We start from the raw sequence: 21,416 nt of genomic DNA, 5'->3' as shown, positions 1-21,416 counted from the left end.
TGAGGCTGCAGCCCCACCCCGCCCGCCCGCCCGCCCAGGATCTGTGGTTATTTTTAATGTCATGAGACAGATCTGCATTAACCTAAAGAGGAGCTCAGGCCAGAGTGGCGGAGGCTTTGGCACCTGCTAGCTCCTCCGTCCGCCTGGCCCGTGGCCAGGGCTGGTTTTGGCCAGAGAGCAGCTGGGTCGGATCTGGGCAGGAGCAGGGCGTTAAGGTGGGGGCCTGTCCTCTGTCCTGCCCACGTGACAGCACCAGTGGTGTCATTGCCCAGCGCAGGACGTCAGCACAGTGAGACAGCCCCCGCCTCCAGACTTCTGGGCAAGTCCCTTCCTTTCTGGGTGCTGCCCCTGTGGCTAACTCTGTAAAGTGTTTAGAGAGCAGAGGTGACAGCAGGGGGGATGGGGGTAGGGCGTGCCTGGTGTCACTGGCTTACCTCTGGTTGCCGGAGCCTATGGCAGGGTGCCCACTCTCCCTTTTAGAAACTGGAGATGGTAAGTGTGAGACAGTGCAGAGGGCCTGGCAGGCGGCAGCGGGAGAGGCTCGGCCACGCTTCCCCCGCCAGCCTGCAGCCGGCATGAATGGGCAGTGATGCAATCAGCCAGCCTCTTGCACAGAGGAAGGGAATAGCAAGGCTGAGGCCCAGGAGGCCCCAGGCACTGGCATCTCTGTCGTCATTCTCCCCTGCCACCTCATTACCTGTGTCCCTGCCCTCTTCAGTTTGGGGGGGATTGAGGGGGATTTCAAGTATTCCATTTTAGGAGTAGCACCTAAAATAACTGCTTTAGGACATTTCCAGCCAAACTCTATCCATTCCAGGCACAGGCAAGGCAGAGTGCAGGCACAGTGGGGACACCGGCCCTGCACCCCACCCCAGCACAGCAGGGGCCATTCCTGGTTTTCTTCTCAGGATATCAGTTCTCATCAGTTAATTGTTATAGATTTATTTCTTTGGGGCTTGATTCTTCAAATTGCAAAATTATGTATAATTAGTTTATCTGGGGAAAAACCCAAGGCGTGGGTTGACCAGGCCTTTCTGAGTCAGGAAAAGAGAGGGAGAGGGGCCCGAGGCCTTGGGACCTTTCATGCGCTCCTGCCTTCCGGAAGCCTCTGGTAGCTCCGTGTGTGTCTGGAAGGACCCGGTGGCCTGGCCAGCCACTCGTCTCACCCCTGCAGTCTCACCACCCTGAAGTGAGAGTGCTTGGAGCTCTGAGGAGCGAGCAGGAAGCAGGGGTGTCGAGGGCCTGGTGTGATTTCGGTCATACTGGGTTGTGCAATGGCCATGTTCCTGAGCTTCAGGCTGGCTCCCATGCCTGGCCACACACATACCAGCTCAGGGCTGTGGCCTGGCAGGGCCAGGGGGTCTCACTGCCGTCTGCCCACCAGAGCCACACACACACTTTCCCAGGCAGGCGTCCCAAACTGTCTGTGTGGAGTCGCTCTGGCCGCTGTGAGACATGGTGTCCTTCAGACAGCAGTGGGCCTAGAGCCAACCTGTGTCCCACACAGCTGCACCCACCTGCATGCAGCCCCGAGAGGGTCTCCTTGAGGAAAGGGGCCCCACCTCTCAGATCTGATAAGTCAGGCTGCAATGTTTGGGGGACAGCAGCTGGACAGTCATCCCCAAGTGGCCTTGGTGACCTAAGTCTTTGGAAACCACTGCACTCTGAGCCCCTACTGATGGGTGGGGCTTCAGGTGTGTGGCAGGTCGGGAGGGAAGGCGGTTTTGATAGAATCCCTTAGGAAACAAGTTCTCTGTGTCCGGGGCACCTGCAGTCACACCCTCTGTGAGTCTGATGTTTCCAACCTCTGACCTTGGATCTAGGGAACTGTCCCAGAATATGAGAAACTGTTGTAGGGTTGGTGTTGGACGGGAGCTCAGTTCTGTTTCTGTTAGATCCAAGCCCTGGCCCCGGCCACGTGACCCACCATGGGGTTCTTTCACCTCTCAGCCTCCCCCTGCTGCTGAGGACTGCTTCACCAGGACCACTGCCCCAGACACTCACCACCTCCCTCTGTCCCCACAGTGCTGCTCACGGCCGTGAACTGCTACAGTGTGAAGGCCGCCACCCGGGTCCAGGACGCCTTTGCTGCCGCCAAGCTCCTGGCGCTGGCCCTGATCATCCTGCTGGGCTTCGTGCAGATTGGGAAGGGTGAGTGTGGGACCCCGAGCCTCTGTCCACAGTGCCAGGGTCACCCAGTGCAGAGTCAGGCCCAGGAGGGGCAGTGCCTGGGGCGATGGGGAACTCTTGCCCAGGTCTGGTTCTAGAGCCATGAGTGCCCCGTGATGGACCATGGCCATACCCTGGGGTGGGGCGTGTGGAACATTTTAGCCCCACAGGGGCGCCCTAGCCATGCTTGCCCCCTCATACCATCTTGGCCCAGGTCTGCCTCACCCCGTGGAGCGTGCTCTCCTCGTTACACGAGGGTTTGTCTGTCCTTCTGTGGGTGGTGTGGACTCGCCCCGTGGGCATGCTATCCTCGTCACGCGAGGGTTTGTCTGTCCCTCTGTGGGTGGTGTGGACTCGCCCTGTGGAGCGTGCTCTCCTCGTCACGCGAGGGTTTGTCTGTCCCTCTGTGGGTGGTGTGGACTCGCCCTGTGGAGCGTGCTCTCCTCGTCACGCGAGGGTTTGTCTGTCCCTCTGTGGATGGTGTGGACTCGCCCTGTGGAGCGTGCTCTCCTCGTCACGCGAGGGTTTGTCTGTCCCTCTGTGGGTGGTGTGGACTCGCCCCGTGGAGCGTGTTCTCCTCGTCATGCAAGGGTTTATTTGTCATCTGTGGGTGGTGTGGATTGTCTCGACACTCTTGTCCCATTTCTTGGCTATGTGTCCTGGAAGGGTACTCCTGTCCCCGCTGCTGACCACAGTAAAGGGGCTTACTTTACAGACAGTGTGCAGAAGGCTGGGTGCATAGCCTCCTGGGGCCTGGGCATGGTCCCCGTCAATCGAGTACTTGGGGAGGCTCTACCTACGCCTGGCCCTTCCTCATGAACACGTGAGCGTCCTAAGGGTTCAGGCTAGACCATCTTTATCAAACATGTCATTCCTTGCAAAACCATTAGCAAGATGTCTAGGAGGCGGTAGCTACCAGGAGGCCTTATTCCCAGGTGACTCCCAGAGGTGGGTGGGGCTGGGGTGCTCCCACACCTCGTGGAGAGCTGGGCAGGTAAAGACCCGTGTTAGAGCAGAAGAAAAATTATCCGTCCTGTGCTACCTGACACTGTCCAGCCAGGAGCCGTGTGCTCCAGAGAGGGAGCTTGTAGGGGGAGCATTCACTGGCCTGCTCTGAGGACATGGAGACTGGAGGGGTTAGGAGAGGAACCTGACTTTTGTTTTGTTTTTTTTTTTAAAGATATCACAAGACCACTACGGACCAATATTCTGATGAAAACAGATACAAAATTTTCAACAGAATACTACCAAAATAGATTAAGCAACAAATAAAATATAGTATACACAGGCGGCGCCTATGGCTCAGTGAGTAGGGCGCCAGCCCCATATGCTGAGGGTGGCGGGTTCAAACCCGACCCCGGCCAAACTGCAACAAAAAAATAGCCGGGCGTTGTGGCGGGCGCCTGTAGTCCCAGCTACTCGGGAAGCTGAGGCAAGAGAATCGCGTAAGCCCAGGAGTTGGAGGTTGCTGTGAGCCGTGTGACGCCACGGCACTCTAACGAGGGCGGTACAGTGAGACTCTGTCTCTACAAAAAAAAAAAAAAAATTGTAAAAAAAATAAAAATAAAAATAAATATAGTATACACAATGACTAAATGAGATTTATCCCAGGAACGCAAGAGGAACCTGACTTTTGAAAAGCAAACTCTACTAGGGACAGCAAGGAGCCTTTGTTCGATGTGAATGCGTAGCATGTTTTCATTCTGTTTTGCTGCTGCAGACATTCTGCCCTCCGCAGCTCCCTCTGAGCTCCGGGGTATAGTGCAACATCTGTAAAAATTCCTGTCTCCTGTTTTTCTTCAAGAGATTTGTTTTGTTCCCAGATGAATGCTTTCCTTCTAGAGGACACATTGTTGGAATGTTGATCCCTCTTTCCCAAAACAGTTGCCCAGTTTTATTTCCCTATAGGGCACAGAACCCTCGGGCAGCCTCCCCGGCCCCCCACACTGGTAGCTGGGGGGGCCTGGGGTCCTTCCAGGAGGAGGCTCTGGCTCTGATCGTGCACAGGTTGGTTGCTGGCCCTGGGTCTGGAGGCTGTGTCCAGGGTCTAGCCAAGCACTCTGGGCCCACACATCTGCCTCTGCCTTCCACCCTGGGCGTCCTGCTCCACTGCTGTGGACGCAGGCTCTTCCTCACCTGTGCCGGGCACCCAGGTAGACCCTGGTGTTGGCTGTGGAGTTGGTGGTGAGACCTATGAACACACCCTCAGCCTCTCACTCGGCCTTCCGCTGTCCAGAGCTCATCTGCCTGGGGCCCCAGACAGCCCCCAACACGTGAACACATAAGAGTATTGGGTGAGGGACAAGAGACAATGGCTGGGTTGACGGGCACAGGGTGAGTGTGTGATGGGGCAGCCCTGCCGCACTCCAGGGAAGCTGGCAGAGCCACAGCTATGCTGGGCTGGGATGTGGGGAGCCTGTGGGCCTGGGGGTTAGCCCCAGCATATTCAGGAGGAGACATTTCAGATGTGAGTGGCTGCCCACATTTTGTGGGTGGGGGTGAGGGTGCCACAGAAGGGTGTGCAGAGGCAGGGCCCAGGGCACCCAGGCTGAATGAGAAGGAGGGGACGGTGGCAGGTACTTCCGGCTCAATATACCTCTCAGCCCAACCTTGTGCTGCCATGTCCTGTTTCTGTCAATGGGCCCCCCACCTACAGTAACCCTTAGAGCCACGGCCCCAAGGTCAGGCCGTTCCCAAAGACAAGTGGGTGGCTGGCACTTTGTTTCTGAGGCTGAACGGGTGGGAGGGGGCAGGCCCGGCTATCAGTGCCCAGTGACAGTGGCCAGGTCCCCCCGCACAATGGGCTCCATTGTGGTTTTGTTCCGGTCACAGTGTCTGTGGGGGAACAAGCTAATCTTTCCTGGGGCAGGAGCAGATGTGGTCAGATGGTTGTGTAGATAAAATAGGCTCCAGAAAGACTCTCTTTCCTCTCCTCCCATGTTGCCTCTCTGGGGGTCCTTACTCCCCTGGACCAAGATTTGCTCTACTGCCCTGTCCACGAAAAGGGCAGAAAGGCCCAGGTGCCCAGGCCACGTCCAAGCAAGAGGAAATGCGTGTGTGTTTTTGTTTTTTCTTTTTTTTTGTAGAGACAGAGTCTCACTTTATGGCCCTCGGTAGAGTGCCGTGGCCTCACACAGCTCACAGCAACCTCCAACTCCTGGGCTTATGCGATTCTCTTGCCTCAGCCTCCCGAGTAGCTGGGACTACAGGCGCCCGCCACAACGCCCGGCTATTTTTGTTGTTGTTGTTGCAGTTTGGCCGGGGCTGGGTTTGAACCCACCACCCTTGGTATATGGGGCCAGCGCCCTGCTCACTGAGCCACAGGTGCCACCCGAAATGCGTGTGTTTGTATGTGGGCCCTGGGCCAGCCCGCCAGGGCCCCTGCAGAGGGCAGGGGCAGGAGCCTCAACATCCTCCCCTCCAAAATGGGCTGACGTCCTGCAGGGAAGGACAGGAACCCTGGACATGACTGGGACTGGGAAGCAGCTGCCATGGGACGTTCCAGAGGGGACCCAAAGGGACGCCCCAGAAGCCTAAATGTGCCCTCTCTGTGCCTCACACCCTGATGCCCTCAGCACAGCCACTGAGGTGTCACTGCTGGGGGCGGGAGAGAGGCCCACCACTCTGGGGACCCTGTAGCCCCAGGCAGGATGCCAAGAGCAGCCTCTTGCCCACTGCCCAGAAAGCCTGTGGGGTCTGAGGATTGGGCAACCAGGAAACAGACCACGGGTCTTGAGTAGCGGGCCACCAGTCCCCAGTCAGTGTGCCACAGGGCTGGGCTGCAGGAAGAGCTTGGCTGAGGTCTCTCCCATTCATGGGGGGAGGGAGCAACTCACTGGGGTTTGTCAGATCAGGGCCCACCTTCTGGACCTCATATATTTGTAACTGCTTCCTTCCTTAGAAGCCCTGTGTCCAAATGCACACACATGGGACTTAGAGCATCAAATCTGAACTTGGGGTGACATAGTTCAGTTCACAGCAGGACTGGAGTGTCGGGTACTGCTCTGCTAGCAGGAGCCTCAGAGTGAACCCCGTGCAGAGACACCACCACCTCTGCCCTCAGCTGCCAAACTAAAGCTTCACTGGGAGCTCCCAGCTTCACCTCCCCTGTGTGGGGTTTTCAGGGAACCTCTCTGTAGTGAGGTATCTCAGCCAGCTCCGGGTCACACCAGGATGACAGGACCCCATGCCCAGGGCCTCTGCACACCGCCGGACTCCTGCCACACCTGACAGATAACCCACGTGCATAGGCGGGGCAACCAGGGATGCCCCACAGGCAGGAATGAGCCTTGCCCAACCATGTGTGGTGGGGGGCCTCCCCCCCCACCTTGAAGGACCCCTGCTTGAGGTGGAGCCGAATGTGAGTGCTCCCTGGTGCTTACCCACCGTGGTGCTGTGCTGATTCAGCTTGGTTGTTTGTGCTATGGCATAGTATGAAGGGATAGGCCCTGGGCACCTGATGCCACCGCCAGGCGCATGCACAGAGGCCAGAGTAGGGGAGAGGGTGGCATTCCTTGGGGGTCTTCATGGCCTGTGGAGCTGGGAAGGATACTTCCCAAGCCCAGATTTGAGGCCAGGCCAAGCTTAACCTTGAAGCACAGGGCCCAACCCCCACTCCAGAGCTCATAACACTTGGCAGCGGCCTTGGTGAGTGAGTATTACTGGTCTCAGCTGGGTCCCTCCAAAATGAGATTCCTGCCCCATCATGGTTCACAGACAACAGACAGTTCCAGAGGGAAGCGGGCATCTGAGACATGGCTCTTGAGCCTGTGGTGGGGTCCCAGGAGAGAGGGAGCAGCATGGCAGTCCCTGGGCCTCCTCCCTACACCTGCCGCTCTGACCAAGAGCAGCCTGAGGAACAGAGCACAGGCCTTGGCTGCTGTCTTCCACCTGAGCTGAAGGATGGAGCCAGAGCTCCTGGCATGGCCAAGACAGGCTGGGTATCCTCTCTGTGTTCCAATGGCCGCTGCCTGCCCCTTCCAGCTCGAGGGCTCCACTTCCATGCTCATGGCCACAGCCCACAAGTCTCTGCTGTCACGACATGCTTCCCAACATGACCTGCCCTGTCTGTCCTGTGTCTTGCAAAGGCACTTGTCATTGGACTTGGGCCCACAATGACGTCATCTCAAAATCCTTAACCCGATTACGTCTGGCAAGACTCACTTCCAGATAAGGACACGTCCTTCAGTGCTGGCTGGACGTGAATTTGGGGGGATGTCATTCAGCACCCTGTATGGCTTAAATGTGTACCACATGGAGCTAGACGGGACTGAAGCTGGTGGAAGGCAGAGGCCCCGGCACAGTGCAGGGTCCCCAGTGTGAGGAGTGAGTTTCTTTTCCAGTAGCTTCAGTCCCTGGAGGTATGACCAGGGCTGGGGCAAGGCCTGTGAGTCCTGAGGTTCTGGAGTTCCCCAGCTGCCTGCCCACTCACCTCAGATGGCAGGTTCTCCCTGTGCCTGGGGCGCAGGAGAGGCTCTGGCAAGCAGTTGACCAGGCCTTTCCCTGTGGACACACAGGGGGCCAGGCGAGGTCTCAAGGGACACAGGGGCTGTGGGGAGCCTTTGTCCTCTTGAGTCAGAAGCCACAGGGCTGGCTGGGTCAGCCGGGTAGGAAGAAAGTCAGCTTTTGGTCCTGTTCCCATGCACATTGGTGGGCGCCCTCCCAGGCATTTGTTAGCAAGGAGAAGGCTTCACCAGGGTAGAAGTGGCTGCGCCCCGCCCCTCCCCCATCCCTCCTCCCCCTGCCCCTGTTGGGTGGATGGTTCCCATGGCTATGTCCGTATGACGCAGGCACCAGGGCTAGTTTTCCTTGACATTGTCTCCCTGGGGCCTTCTGAATGCTTCTACCCCAATTACCCCAGTTCTCGGGGGGACCCCAGCTGACAGAGGCTGGCTCTGCCTGGTCCCCAGGGTTTCTGTGGTGTCTGTGACGCTGGCGCTCGGCATCTGGTTGTGCATTAGCCTTCACGGGGACCCCTCCGGTCCTGCAGGGAAAATGCATCATAGGGACGAGCAGTGGCAGGCTCAGGAACGAAGGGGCTGAAGGCCACCCACCTGCCCTCCAGAGAGGTGACGTGGGGGGCCGCTGGCTGTGTGCTGAGCCCGGGTCCTCACGCCTACAGACTCCGTGTTCTCGTGGCTGCCCACAGCGATTATCATCCCTCCGGCCCCCTATTTGCTGGCGGCACAGGGCTCCCTCTGCCAGGCGCAGAAGACAGGCAGCTGTCGAGTGACCAGGTCTCACAGCTGTTTGTTGTGCCCCTGAAGCTCCTGGAGCTCCTGTGGAAGTGGGGACTGAGCATAGTCAGGGTCCATGGGAGAGACAGCGGGGAGTGGCTGGAGCTCTGCCCCAGCCCAGAGGCGGTGGCTTCTGGCCAGTGTTGTCTTCTGGAGCAGGGTCTGCTGCGTAGACCACCTGTTATGAGGAGCAGGGACTCCTGGGAGGGTGGGGCACCCCTGGACTCCACCACTCAGTACCAGCGGCACCGCACCCCCGTGCTGCTGTGACATGGTTCTAGGTGTCCTGTGTCCTCTGGGAGTAGGGGTTATTGTTCTCCGGGGTCGAAACACCTGTTCCAGAGTCTAAATCCTGACTGCCCCCAAGTCCCCCTCAAGAAGGTGCATCTCCTCCACCAGCACACAGCTCAGAGCAGGAGCCCATGGAGCAAATAGACATATGTGCTGGCCGCCTTGTGTCCAATGCCCCTCTGTAACTCTCAGAGCCATGAGAGGCTGAGCTACAGTCAGCAGGACGACGGGGTGGGCACTGAGCTGTCGCACAGTCAGCCTCTCCAGCCCCAGCCCAGAAAAAGCTCTGGGGGTCCAGGCCTCATCGCTGCCCTGGGGCAGCAGACCTGGCACCCTGTCCATGGCACCCGTGGAGAGACGGGATGGCCTGGGTTTGGTCGGGTGCCCAGCAAAGCTGTTGCCCATCCTGGGCCAGTGTCCTACACTGAGGGTGCCAGTGAGGCCCAGGGCAGTTGACTGCCAGATCCCTGCCTGTGCTCCCCTGTCCCTGGTCTCCCATCACCAGGAGGGGTCTTGGGGTGGGTGGACTAGGGCCCCCAAGGCAGAGAGCACGGCCCAGAGAGGAGCACTGACTTCCCCTCCGCCACCCCATCCCACGGTGGAGGATGTGAGGAGCAGGTCTGGTGGCTGCACCCACAGCTCCAGGTCTTGGGCCTGTCCCTCCACACACAGCCACCTTCCTCTAGGACCTGTGGCACTTTGCACTGAGACCTCCAGACAACCCACAGCCTAGGGAAGTTCCACAGAACAGCCCAGCCACACCTGTGCTAGGGACGGCAGCCACTGCTGAGAAGGGTCCCTGGCTGGAGCATTCCTGGGCAGGTGGACTCTGCCTCCCCAGCAAAAGTGTGTTGGTAGGGCCCTGGGACATAGTAGGCCTCTGCAGATGTGAAAGAGCTGAGCTCTTCAGAACATTTCATCAGAGCAGAAGGGAGGGAGGCCAGAGGAGCCTCGCAGTGGGCAGGCAGGGTACAGACAGGTGTCAGGGAGTCCACTGAGAGCGAGCAGCCTCAGTCTTGGCTATTCCCACGGCCCTGCCTGTCGGCCCAGCTCCCCACAGGCAGCCGGTCTTTTCTGGGTTTGAACATCTGGGGCCATCTAACAGTGAGTCTCGGAGTTGGCCAGGCACTGTGTGGCAGTGGGAGACCCTCCTCAGACACTGCTTTCCAGGTATCTGCTTCCTGAGTGGAATGGTGGCCCCACTTAGAACCATGAATGTGATGACCTTATTTGGGACAAGGTCATCCTGAATCAGGTTGGGCCCCAAGTCCAGTGCCTTGTGTCCTTTGGGCAGGGACAAGTTCCACTCAGGGACGGCAGAGCCTTGTAGCCCAGTGTCTGAGGGCCTTTCCTCAAGGGCTGAGTCTTCCTGGGGCCATGTCCCTCCAGGCCAGCCCCTCCACCTGCAGCTCCCAGCCTGGATGGGTCTGGGACACGCGTGGGCAGCGGCTTCTCAGGTGTGTTCACTCTGCCACTATGGAAGCCTTTGTCTCAGCGTTTGTATGTGTGATAGGGTTTTGCTTCAGCAACTTTGCAGAGCGTGCAGCACGGCCTCTGCTCAGCGCTCTGTGACCAGTGTCCCTTGTGTCTTTTCGGCCTTTCCAGGAGACGTGTCTAATCTGGATCCCAAGTCCTCCTTTGAAGGCACCAATTTGGATGTGGGGAACATCGTGCTGGCTCTGTATAGCGGCCTCTTTGCCTATGGAGGATGGTATGTCTAGGGACGTCTGGATCCTTTGCCCTAGGGACACACAATCCCCGGGCATCCAGAAATTTCCAGTCCAGGACATTTGAAGGGAGCAGGTGGCATAGGGTGGCAGATATGGGGAGAGGACATAGTGGGACGCTCACACTGTCCCTGCCCAGAGACCTCAGTTGGCAGGAGGAAGCCAGCTCTCCTCCTAGGTCCCAGTTCTCAGGCCTACTGAACAGGGACACGAGAATCACTGCTGTGTGGCACATAGGTAGGGAAGGTGCTAGAAGGCAAGTGTGTGGGTAGATGGGGCACTCTGGGGTAGGGACAGCAGGGCACTGAGCTGAGCTGCCATGTCCCGGTCTGCTTTGGAGTCCAGCTGAGCCCTGGCCAGGAGGGCTGCCCTTGAAAGTTTCTCCCCAGGTGACTTCTGACCCTGGGGGTCCAGAAAGCAGATACCACCTTCAGTGGTCCCACAGCATGTGAAGCAAACCCATGGGGCCTGGGGGGTCCTGTTCCCTCCTAGGACTTTGGGTGGTCACTGTCCCAATAAACCAACAGCAAGGGTCCTCAGGGCACACAGAGGGGTCTCTTTCCCTGCCTGGAGCAGCCAGGAGGGGTTTCCCCATTGAACTCTATATTTATTTTTTTCTTAGTGATTTTGTGCATTGTATCAACAAACACATAATTAAATTCTGTTCTCTGAATTCTAGGAACTACTTGAATTTCGTTACAGAGGAAATGATCAACCCCTACAGGTAGGTGCAGGAGCCAGGGAGGGAGTCTCCGCATACTCTAATAGGAGAGGGGCAGACTGGCTGTACCTGAAACCTGTCCAGTGGGTTCTGCCCAGTGGAGCAGAGATATAGGGGCTGCAGGATATGGGCCAGGACTGGCTTCTGTCTGGCTGTGTAAACTTGACCTTGAACAAGGCTTCCCTGAGTGGGTAACAGGTACCCCTGAGGCCCCTGTGTCACCTCCAACTGATGCTGCAGCAGCACCAGCACATGAAGGGTGAGCCTACTCCTGGAACAGCATGTCCCCAAGTGTCTGAGATGCCCCATACAGGGCAGGACGGCCAGGGGAGGAGCTGCTGGGCTCTCAGGCCTGGTTCCTTGCCATGCTTCTGGTGGCAGAGGTGTGGGGTCTCAGAGGTAGCCTTAGCTTTCCTGAGCCCCTGCTATCACCATCCTGGACGGGTACAGCTCCCAGCTCCCCAGGCAGCCCCTGCTGGTGCTGCCGGGGTGCGGGGCTATCCCCATGTCTGTCAGCCACTTTCCATAGGGACTCAGGCAGCAGTAGCTGCCAGGGGCTGGGTGGGGTGTGGCCTCTGGGCTTCATCTGCCTGTGCTTCCCACCCTTTCCAGAAACCTGCCTCTGGCCATCATCATATCCCTCCCCATCGTGACGCTGGTGTACGTGCTGACGAACCTGGCCTACTTCACTACCCTGTCCACTGAGCAGATGCTGACTTCAGAGGCCGTAGCCGTGGTGAGACTCGACTGCAGTGGGGGCTGGTCTCCGAGCCTCCTGCCCACAAGAGCTGAGTAGTTGCCATGGTCTCTACTAAAGGGGACCATGGAAGCCTCACCTAGCCACCTGGAAGTGGCAAGTGGTCCTCTACATCGGCTGCTAATAGCATCCCAGGAGCTTGTGGAGGGGGCTAGGCAGTGTCCTCAGGCAGCACAGCTCCCAGGCCCCCCTGCCACTGCCCTCCTGGCGGTGGTGGGAGCAGTGAGTTGAGCCTGTGGCCAGTGTCTTACTTGACAGTGTTGACTCAGACTCCACTACTTGCAAAGCACCATACTAGACCCTGTGGAGGCCCCAAAATGGGGGCGGCAGAATTCCCCCCTCCTGCAGATGTGGGCACGCATAGTGAGGGCAGCCAGACCGGTCAGATGTCCCCGAGGAAGGAAATCAGATCAGAGCCACCATGATGCCCTGTCCCTGAGAAGTGCCAATTGCAGTCCAGAGTCAATAGCCACTGCACACACAGGCACCTCCTGACGGTTGGGGAAGGGCCTGGGTCAGCGTGAGCTCCCCCACCCCCCGAACACACTCCAGGTGGGGAGGTCACAGGCTAAGCTGCTTTAAATGGCCAGAAGTGGGGCCCCATCTGGTGCCATGCCTCGGGCTCACGGGCTCACAAGCTGTGTCTGCTCAGGACTTCGGGAACTACCACCTGGGGGTCATGTCCTGGATCATTCCAGTCTTCGTGGGCTTGTCCTGCTTCGGCTCAGTCAATGGGTCCCTGTTCACATCCTCCAGGTGAGCGCCAGGCACAGGTGCGGGTGGTGTGGGGCACACAGCTGCAGGCAGCCTCTGCAATTGTCTCAACGTAGCTTTAGAGTTCTGTGTCTGTGATAATGAGTTATATGTATTTTTAATAGTTGCTGAGAAGTTCAGATAATGTAGACATGAAGGAAGCATAAGCTCTAGCTTGCCCCCACTCAGAAGACACCCTGGGGTCTCTGTCCTGGTCTCTTCCCATGGCCACACCTCCAGCACAGGGGCTAGTGGCTCCCGCGCCAGCTCACTGCCTGCTGCTGTGGTCAGGGACACGGGAGCCTGCCCTGCCGCCTGGTCCTGCCACCATGTATGGTGACGTGAGACCTGTCATGAGGGGCTGGACTGACCACCAGCTCCCCTTGCCCGTAGGCTGTTCTTCGTGGGGTCCAGGGAGGGCCACTTGCCCTCCATCCTGTCCATGATCCACCCGCACCTCCTAACACCTGTGCCATCCCTCGTATTCACGGTAAGCCCCGCCAGCCCTGTCCCAGGACTATCTGCACAAGCGTGGCCCAGGGGAGAGGCGGGTGGCTGGTCGGGCACGTCCTGCTGGTGTAGCCTCCCTGTCCACCCTGCTGACACCAGAGTGCACTGGAGGTTTTTCGTTTTTAGTTCCTAAAATAACACATAGTTGTAACAACCCAGAGAGATGTGAGGCAAAAGCCATGTCCCAGGAGACACTGCCAGAGGCGCCTTTACCTGCTACATCTCCCTGGGGCCCCGCTGCACATGTGTCTGTCTCACGGACTCACTTCTTGGCTTGAGATAGGTCTTTCCATGGTGAAGGGTATGATGGCATTAGTCCCCTGCTGCTATGTAACAGCCACCCCACAACCTAGCAGTCTGAAAGGAAAGCATTTACCACCCCAGTCTGTGTGCGGCAGGAGCTGGGGCGGCACAGGTGGGTGGCTCTGGCTCAGGAGAGTTGATCAAGGTGACAACTGGGGCTGCCCTGCCTATGGGCCTCCCTCTCTCGGCTGCGGGCTGGCAGCCCATCCCTCAGCACAGCTGTCCCTATGGGATGGTAGCTGGCTTCTCCCCAGAGCGAGTAGTCCAAGGCCCAGCAAGGGGAATCATCCACCCTTCTCTGCTTCCTTTTTCTTTTCTTTATTTTTAGAGACAGAGCCTCATTCTGTTACCCTGGGTACAGTGCCATGGTGTCACAGATCACAGCAACCTCAGATCCTAGGCTCAAGCAATCCTCTTGCCTTAGCCTGCTGAGTAGCTGGGACTACACATGCCCACCATAATACCCAGCTAGTTTTTCTATTTTTGGTAGAGACAGGGTCTTGCTCTTGCTCAGGCTGGTCTTAAACTCCTGAGCGCAGGCAGTCCACCCGCCTCGGCCGCCCAGAGTGCTGAGATTTACAGGTGTGAGCCACCATGCCGGCCCTCGTGTGCTTCCTTGGTTGGGAGCGAGCCAGCGAGGGCAGCTGCGGCCAGGGAGTGAGATGAGGAGGCCATGAGTTCTGACACGCCTGGGCACTGCCACACAGTTTGGCCTCAGTTTGGAACCAGCCCTGCAGCCCCTGCACTTAGGTGTGCCAGGGTTCGTGACAGTGCCTCGGCCAGCTGGGGAGTGCTCATGGGCAGTGTGTGGAGTGTAGGGTTCAGGTATGCTCTGTCCACTCGTCTCGTCCTTGAGACCCAGATGCCTCTGTTGCCTGCGTACACCTTGCATGCAGCCCAGAGCAGGCAAGAGCGGGCAGCCAGATGCCAGCCCAGCTGGATGGTCCCGAGTCAGGGTGGGTCCCCCAGAGCAGCCGTGCGCCTATCTGGCTCAGCCAGCACCTCTTTCCCCAGTGTGTTATGACGCTGCTCTACGCCTTCTCCAAAGACATCTTCTCAGTCATCAACTTCTTTAGCTTCTTCAACTGGCTGTGCGTGGCCCTGGCCATCATCGGCATGATCTGGCTGCGCTACAAGAAGCCGGAGCTGGAGCGGCCCATCAAGGTGAGCGGTGCCCTGTGCACAGAAGCAGGTCTCAGGGTTCGGAGGGGTCCTGGGCCCTTCAGTGCTGCCCCCTACCCCAGGAGTCCTCATTCCCCCACCCCCAGGCAGACTGGAGACAGGCCTGCCTTCTCCAGAGGATCCTGGCGAGAACTTAGCAAGAACAGGTGGGCACGGCAGGGTCAGTCAGTCCAGCCGTGACTGTTGCCCATGAGCCCGCCAAGTGCCAAGCCTGATACCAGCTTCTGAGGTTCATCAAAGGACAAGCCCAGACACGGCCCTGCCCTCCTGGTCTCCTGGGGCCAGCCCTCCAGCGAGAGGGTAGGCCGTGCATCCAGGAGGGGCCGGGCCAGGCGCAGTGCTGGGGAGCAGCCCAGGCAGGGGTGTGGGCAGGAGTTGGTCTCCCAGCATGGGGTCATGGGGGCCTGGCCTCACCTGAATGAGATGAGGGTTTGGGGAGCACTGGGTCAGACTGAGGCTGGTGGAGGTGGGCAGCTGACTTCAGTGACCTGGTTTCTCTGAAGTGGGGCCAGCAAAGGCTGGACTCCTTTCGGGGGCCTGGTAAACGCCTCAGCCTTGGCCTCTGACTCTTGCACTGGGGAGAAAACAGAGCACTATGGTGGCTACTGGTCAGACGTCAGGCCCAGGACCATGGGAAAGGCCTCAGGAGTTCACAAGGCAGGCAGTTCCATGCTCAGGGCCATCTTACCTCCCTATGTGTTCCAGAAGCCTGGGGGCTGCATGGTGGGTACCTTGTGATGTGTGCTTTAAAACGGCCTGTGTCTCGCACCGAAGACCCAAGAGCAGGCAGTGGCGGGGGTTGGGGGATGTCCTGGCCCCCACCCTTCACCAGGCACCAGCTTAGCTGACCTGGCTGTGGAGACCGTGGGGGCAGATGCCAGTAGAGTTCAGCCAAGGCCTAGTCTGGCTGCCCCAGAGCAGGCCCTGGGCACACAGCAGGCCTTGCCCAGCAGCGCCCTGATTGCTTGGTGGCATCTGTTGCTCCATCTCCCAGGACAGTGTGTCCGTCTGCAGACTTAGGATGGCTGAGTCCTGTGGTGGGGCCTGTCCAGTTTCCATGCTGGGTGGAGTTGTCTGCTCAAGATGACCTTTTGGCTGTGGACTTGGGTGTGCTCAGCCTTCTCCACAAAGGGCTATCTGAGCAGGCCAGCCTCCCTCATTAGCAGTGTCTACAGCCTGCCCCCAAGCGCCAGGCCCTGCTCCTCCTTTGGGTGACCACAGTGGGTATTGTGGCCAGGGGTTTCTGTGCCTGTGATGTGGGAGCTGGGCAGGCTGACCACCGTCCCTGCCCTGGGGAAGCCTCCAGAGACTAAGCTGATTATTGCTCAGTCAGCATCTGGCTGGGCTTGGGGTAATTACATACATAGCTCTATGTCCCACAGCTCTGTGTCCTAAGGCAGCAGGGCACAAGACGTGGGCCCCGCCCGAAAGGCAGAAACAGACAGGCAGGTCAGACCCTGGCCGTGGCTGGGCAGGAGGACACGAGGGTGCGAGAAAACAGAGGAGCTGGGAGGAATGGCTCAGAGCCAGGGACCCAGGGAGAGAGGCCGGAGGGAGCCAAAGGACAGGGTGGCTCCAGCGAGGGCCTGAGGCTGGCGGAGGGGCTGTGGGTGGTGTCTGCGACAAGGAAGGCTCCTGCCCACCTCCCCAGTGGCATCTGTGCCCCGCCCACAGGTGAACCTGGCCCTGCCCGTGTTCTTCATCCTGGCCTGCCTATTCCTGATTGCCGTCTCCTTCTGGAAGACCCCTGTGGAGTGCGGCATCGGTTTCACCATCATCCTCAGCGGGCTGCCCGTCTACTTCATTGGGGTTTGGTGGAAGAACAAGCCCAAGTGGCTCCTGCAGAGCATCTGTGAGTGTCCTGCTGGCTGTGGCACCTGTGGCCAGCAGCCAAACCTCCCCCCACCTCGCCCCAGGGTCAGTCGGGAGCAGGGAAGGTGGGCCATGCTCTCTGGCCCAGGCAGCAGCAGGAGTTGAGCCGGGCACCCAGGCCGTCTCTACCTACAGGGCTGAGCCTGTCATGTGGGTGGCAGACTGTAAGCACCTGAGGGGTTCGAGTCGCTCTAGTGTATTTGGTGGTGACGTGTGGTCCAAGTATTTCAGAGATAAGACATTTGGCTCGGCATCATCAATCTCTTAGAACAAGGGATTCCAGAAAAACGGGCTGTTTTTGTCAAGGCCCCACATCCCGCCTTCTGTGGTATTATGTGTGGCGCTGGCCCTGGGGGTAGCTCACAGGCTGGGTGCAGAACACCACCCACCCACTGAAAGTGTGGCCAGGCTCTTCGGAAAGGGCAGTGGTGCTCCAGCCCTTGACCCTGAGCACCATGTCACTGGGTGGCTTTTTTAATTCTCAGGATGAGACCAGATGCAGTGGCTCATGCCTGTGATCCCAACATTCTGGGAGAATAGGGTGGGAGGATCACCTGAGCCCAGGAGTTCGAGACCAGCCTAAGCAAAAGTGAGACCTTGTCTAAAGGTCTACTAAAAATAGAAGAATTAGCTAACACCTTGTCTCTCTTCTGAGTAGAAAACTAGCCAGGTGTTGTAGGCACCTGTAGTCCCAGCTACTCAGAAAGCTGAGGCAGGAGGATCACTGGTGCCCAGGAGTTTGAAGCTGCAGTGAGCTATGATGACACCACTGTACTCTAGCCACAGAGCCAGACCCTGTCTCAAGAAATAAATGAATAAATAAAATTCCCAGGATGGCCAGGATGCCCCCACCAGATTCTGATCCCCTTCAGGTGAATGGCACACTGCCGGTCACTCCAGTAGCACAGCTGGCCCTCCAGCCTGGACTAGAGGACCCCTACTAACTGTCCTTCAGGATCACAGAGGGCCTAAATCAGGGGAAAACCCTCCATCCAGAAACCAAACTCCTCTCCAGAGCGATTTTTTTGTGGAAAGTTCAAAGTGTGACAGGTCTTTGCAGGAACCCCTTTGCTGACCAGGGCTGGTTCCGCTCGGCTCCCCCAGTCCAGTCTGTGGGGCAGCGTGGCTGTCGTGAGCAGTAGGTGTGTCCTAGGTGTGGACCCCAGAGAAGGGCTCGTCATCCAACTAGGTGCACTGAGCTTATACCCACAGCCTAGGGACATGTTTGCCTACCAAAGTCACAGGGTTCCTTGCCACGCTCCTCAGCTACACAGCCGCAGCAGGAATTCACAGTTCTCTCCTGGCCCACGGGTACCCAGTGTCCGTGTGCACAGATCAAGTTTCCCATAGAACTCTGGTTCCCCATTCTCTACAACTTGGGGAGGCACAGTGGTTCTGGGCTTGGTGACAATAGGGCTGTGTCACTTCCTGAGGAGGGGATCCCTGCCGGCTCTCAGGTTAATGGAGTTTTCCTCTCTCCTGACAGTTTCCATGACAGTCCTGTGCCAGAAGCTCATGCAGGTCGTCCCCCAGGAGACATAAGCGAGGAAGGCTGAGAAACTGCCAGAAAGAAAATGCACAGAGATTATTTTAAAGCAACTCACCCCCTCGAAAAGCAACTCCAGTTCCCCATTGTCCACCAGCTCAGCTGAGCGCCACTAGCCACCTGGGTCCCTTGCCATTCCTCCCGCAGGTGGGGCTGCCCAGGCTGCTGTGAAACTGGTACGAATTTAGTCGCGGACCACGAACTCCCTCGATACCTCCTTCGGGTGAGGCAGGAGCTGTGACCTAAGAAATGGCCAGTGTTCCCGACCACAGCGCTTGGTATTGCGCTGGGTCCTTCTCCCTTCCCACTTTGGTTTATTTGTATTTTTTTTTTTTAACTTAAATTTTGGGTTAGTGCTACCACAATAATTTTTTTTTTTTCAAGAAACAGGGGAGGGGGAAGTGGTAGGAGACTGTCTCCCCCTGACTCCACCGCAGCACACTGAGTCTGGAAGGGGCCGGTCACCATCACGGAGCAGACAGAACTACTGAGACTCGGCCCCACCACCTGACCTCACACCTGCACTGACTTGTGTGCTTGAGCTTTCTTGTTTTTTTTTTTTTTATTGTTTTAAATGTAGTGACATTCATGAAAACTAACCCTGTGGGCTTATGTCTCTGCCTTAAAGACTTGAGGTAGGTCCCTCCCCACCAGCCCCAAAAGAGAGAAGTTTCAGTGGCACCGCTGGACCCACTGGCAGTGCAGCACACAGCCTTCTGGGAGGTGCTCAGCCAGGCCTGGGGCTGGGCTTAAGGACTTGGTTGGACTCCTGACCATGCTTTCTACCCAGACAAGAGTCCTGAGCAAAGACACAGGCCTGGGGACTCCAGCCTCTCCCCCAGGACCGCCAAATCTGAGCTCTGCAACCTGAGCCCATTCTGCATCCATTTGGGGGGTGGCTGAGCTCTAGTTAATACAGAGAAAATTCTATTCTTCAATCTTATAGAGATAGGCTATGGTCAGATACCCTAGTGGGCTCCCATCCAGTCCCCTCCCAGCTATGAGGGGCTGACTCCCACTCCTGTCCCTTCCCTCCTGGTCACTGCACAGCCCGTGTTTCAGTCTCAACTCCCACTGTTCTTCCCAAGTGTTCCTCACCTCTGGTACCTGTTTCCAGAGGCCACTCTGAGTCTCTGGGGGTCATACTGTCCACTCCCCAAGGGCACAGGGTCTTTTCTCACTCTGACCTTCCCTATGGTATGGGGGGCAGCTGAGGCCAAGCCACGGCCAACTTTACTGAGCTGTCACTACCTGTCGCTACCTCCAGGAACCAGCTGGGAGGAGGGACTGAGCTCAGATTGCAGGGACACAAAGAACAAGAAGGCTCCCTCCAGGCCCCATCTGTGCTGGGGCGGGCCTCCCTCTCAGACCCCCACCCCCAGGGGGAGGCTCCTCCAGTGCCGAGGCCATTGCCCAGCTGTGGCAAGAGGAGCCGCTATGTGGCGATGACACTGGACGCAGCCTGGAGCCCCTCAGCCAGGAGCCTCATGAGCAAGTGGTTGGGTGGGTGCTGCTCTGCTGGTTGGCAGCTGCTCCTGCCCCCAAACCGAGTGGCCAGTCGAGCCTGCTGTCACCCACCTAGGTGCCGGGACCTCACATCACCTGAGGGCCCAGGGAACCTGCTGAGCAGCTCAGGTGTTCTGGGACAGGCTTTAAGGCCGAGAAGGAGTGGACCAGGTCTGCTTGGGAAGGACCTTTGTGCCAGAGGCCAGAGTCCTGTCTGTCCCCAGCTGCTTGAAGACCAACTTCAGTCCTCATGTGAACTAAGTCATTCCCAGACTGAACTCCACCCGCATGTGGGAGCTGCACAGTGTCTGAAGGGACTGTGACACCAAGGGCTGGACACCTGATTGTAGACTGTCAGCCAGTCCAGGGTCTCTGTTTTCTCACCTGCAAATGGGTGCACGAGCTGGCACCCCCTGCTGGTGAATGGCCATGTCCCCACAGGGCAGTTGCTCCCTGGGCATGCCGGCAGGATCTGAGCAAGCATCTTTGTCCTCTCTCCTCCCCCTGGGGGGACTTGGGATGCTGTTCAAGCTGCCAGTTCTGGGAGGGCACAGCCTCCAGTTCCCTTCCAGCCCACAGTGGCTTCTCCGTGGGGACATGGGTCCTGCTGCTGTGGGTGGTACAGGGACCCGCCCTCCCAGGCGGCCTCTGTTAGGTGTGGCATAATCATGTGGGGGTGACCTGCAGGGCTGGACCCTGCTCCTGGGGACCCTTTCACGCTGGGGCTGGGGTGGGGGCACCCAGTGGTCACTTGTTGACAGGCAGCTCTCCTGCCATCTGGGCCAGGGCCTCCGCCACAAGAGGCAGGCAGGAGGTGTTCAGTCTGTGATCCTTGGTGCTGCGCCCCCAACCCAGTCTGGAGACCCCACTTCATAAGCCAGGGACCACACGGAGGCTGTGCCCTGCCATACGAGTCAGGCCTGCTTGCTGGCAGCGCCCTATGACCCTGCCCAGCAGTCACCTGCATTGGGGCCCTGCCACACTGCAGCTCGGGGGAGGGCAGGTGGGACTGCAGGGCCTGTGGGAGGAGTTTGCTATTTCTGACTGTCTTTACTGGCAGGAGTCCCTGGGTTCACGTTATGGTTTTCGATTTTTGTCTGAAGCACATCATTGCGTAGCAGCGTTTTGTTGAGTCATTTTGCTTTTCTGTGTTGTCCTAACAACTTACTAATTTAAAAGGATGCTGTCAGTGCTGTGATATTTATTTCCGGTGGTCAGCATTCGGCCTTGCTATTGCTCGTAAGGCCAGGGCCATCCACTGTGACACCGGCTGACCAGGCCGGGACACCCTCCACTGAGGAAATGAAAAATGACAATGCCGTGTGTTGCTGGGGCATCTTTTATTGTGTTAATGGTTAACTTGTTACACTAGGCTGGTTTGGGTGGGAAGTTCTGGATTTTTTTTGTGGGGTTTTTGTTTGCTTGTTTTTAAAGAAAAACAATCACTAAAAGCTATGATGTTCCGTGTTCTTCTCTCCTGTGCCACATGCTGGGTGTGGGAATGTTCTGGGGCTCCTTGGCCCACCTCATTCCTTCATGGAGTCAAGGCATTAATTCATTCACCACATGGTCCTCCAGAGGCCTGCAGTGGAAGGGGGCCAGACAGGCAGGTGCAGCCTACGTGACCTGCCTAAGGTGTCCGTCCTGGGGCACAGTGGACAGAACAGTTTCTTCCAGGGCCAGCCCAGGCTCCAGAGGGGTCTGGGGAAAGGGGAAGGTTGAGCAGCCTTTGGTCAGAAGCATTTTGTTGGGACTGATCCCTGTGAGGTAAAACGGCTTGTGTGTCATTGGTGAGTCTGGAGCGGGTATTGGGGCTCTGGCCTGTACTGGGCAGACCCAGGCA

General features: G+C 57.9%; 1 protein-coding gene across 1 annotated transcript in view; it reads left to right on the top strand.

Moving 5' to 3' along the window:
• Positions 1-21,032, top strand: part of SLC7A5 (solute carrier family 7 member 5) — a 33,533-nt gene extending 12,501 nt beyond the window's left edge. The window contains exons 2-10 of the mRNA XM_053554614.1: positions 2,026-2,151; positions 10,302-10,407; positions 11,103-11,147; positions 11,757-11,880; positions 12,554-12,657; positions 13,048-13,144; positions 14,482-14,631; positions 16,324-16,501; positions 18,008-21,032. Coding sequence (XP_053410589.1) covers positions 2,026-2,151; positions 10,302-10,407; positions 11,103-11,147; positions 11,757-11,880; positions 12,554-12,657; positions 13,048-13,144; positions 14,482-14,631; positions 16,324-16,501; positions 18,008-18,063 — 986 coding nt within the window. The 3' untranslated portion in view covers positions 18,064-21,032. The remainder of the gene's footprint in view (positions 1-2,025; positions 2,152-10,301; positions 10,408-11,102; positions 11,148-11,756; positions 11,881-12,553; positions 12,658-13,047; positions 13,145-14,481; positions 14,632-16,323; positions 16,502-18,007) is intronic.
• The last annotated feature ends 384 nt before the right edge of the window (positions 21,033-21,416 follow it).

This window comes from Nycticebus coucang, chromosome 2 (genome assembly GCF_027406575.1).
Source record: "Nycticebus coucang isolate mNycCou1 chromosome 2, mNycCou1.pri, whole genome shotgun sequence".
In the NCBI taxonomy this organism is placed as follows: Eukaryota; Metazoa; Chordata; class Mammalia; order Primates; family Lorisidae; genus Nycticebus; species Nycticebus coucang.
Note: the sequence above shows the minus strand (reverse complement) of the source record. Positions and strands in the feature narration are given on the sequence as shown.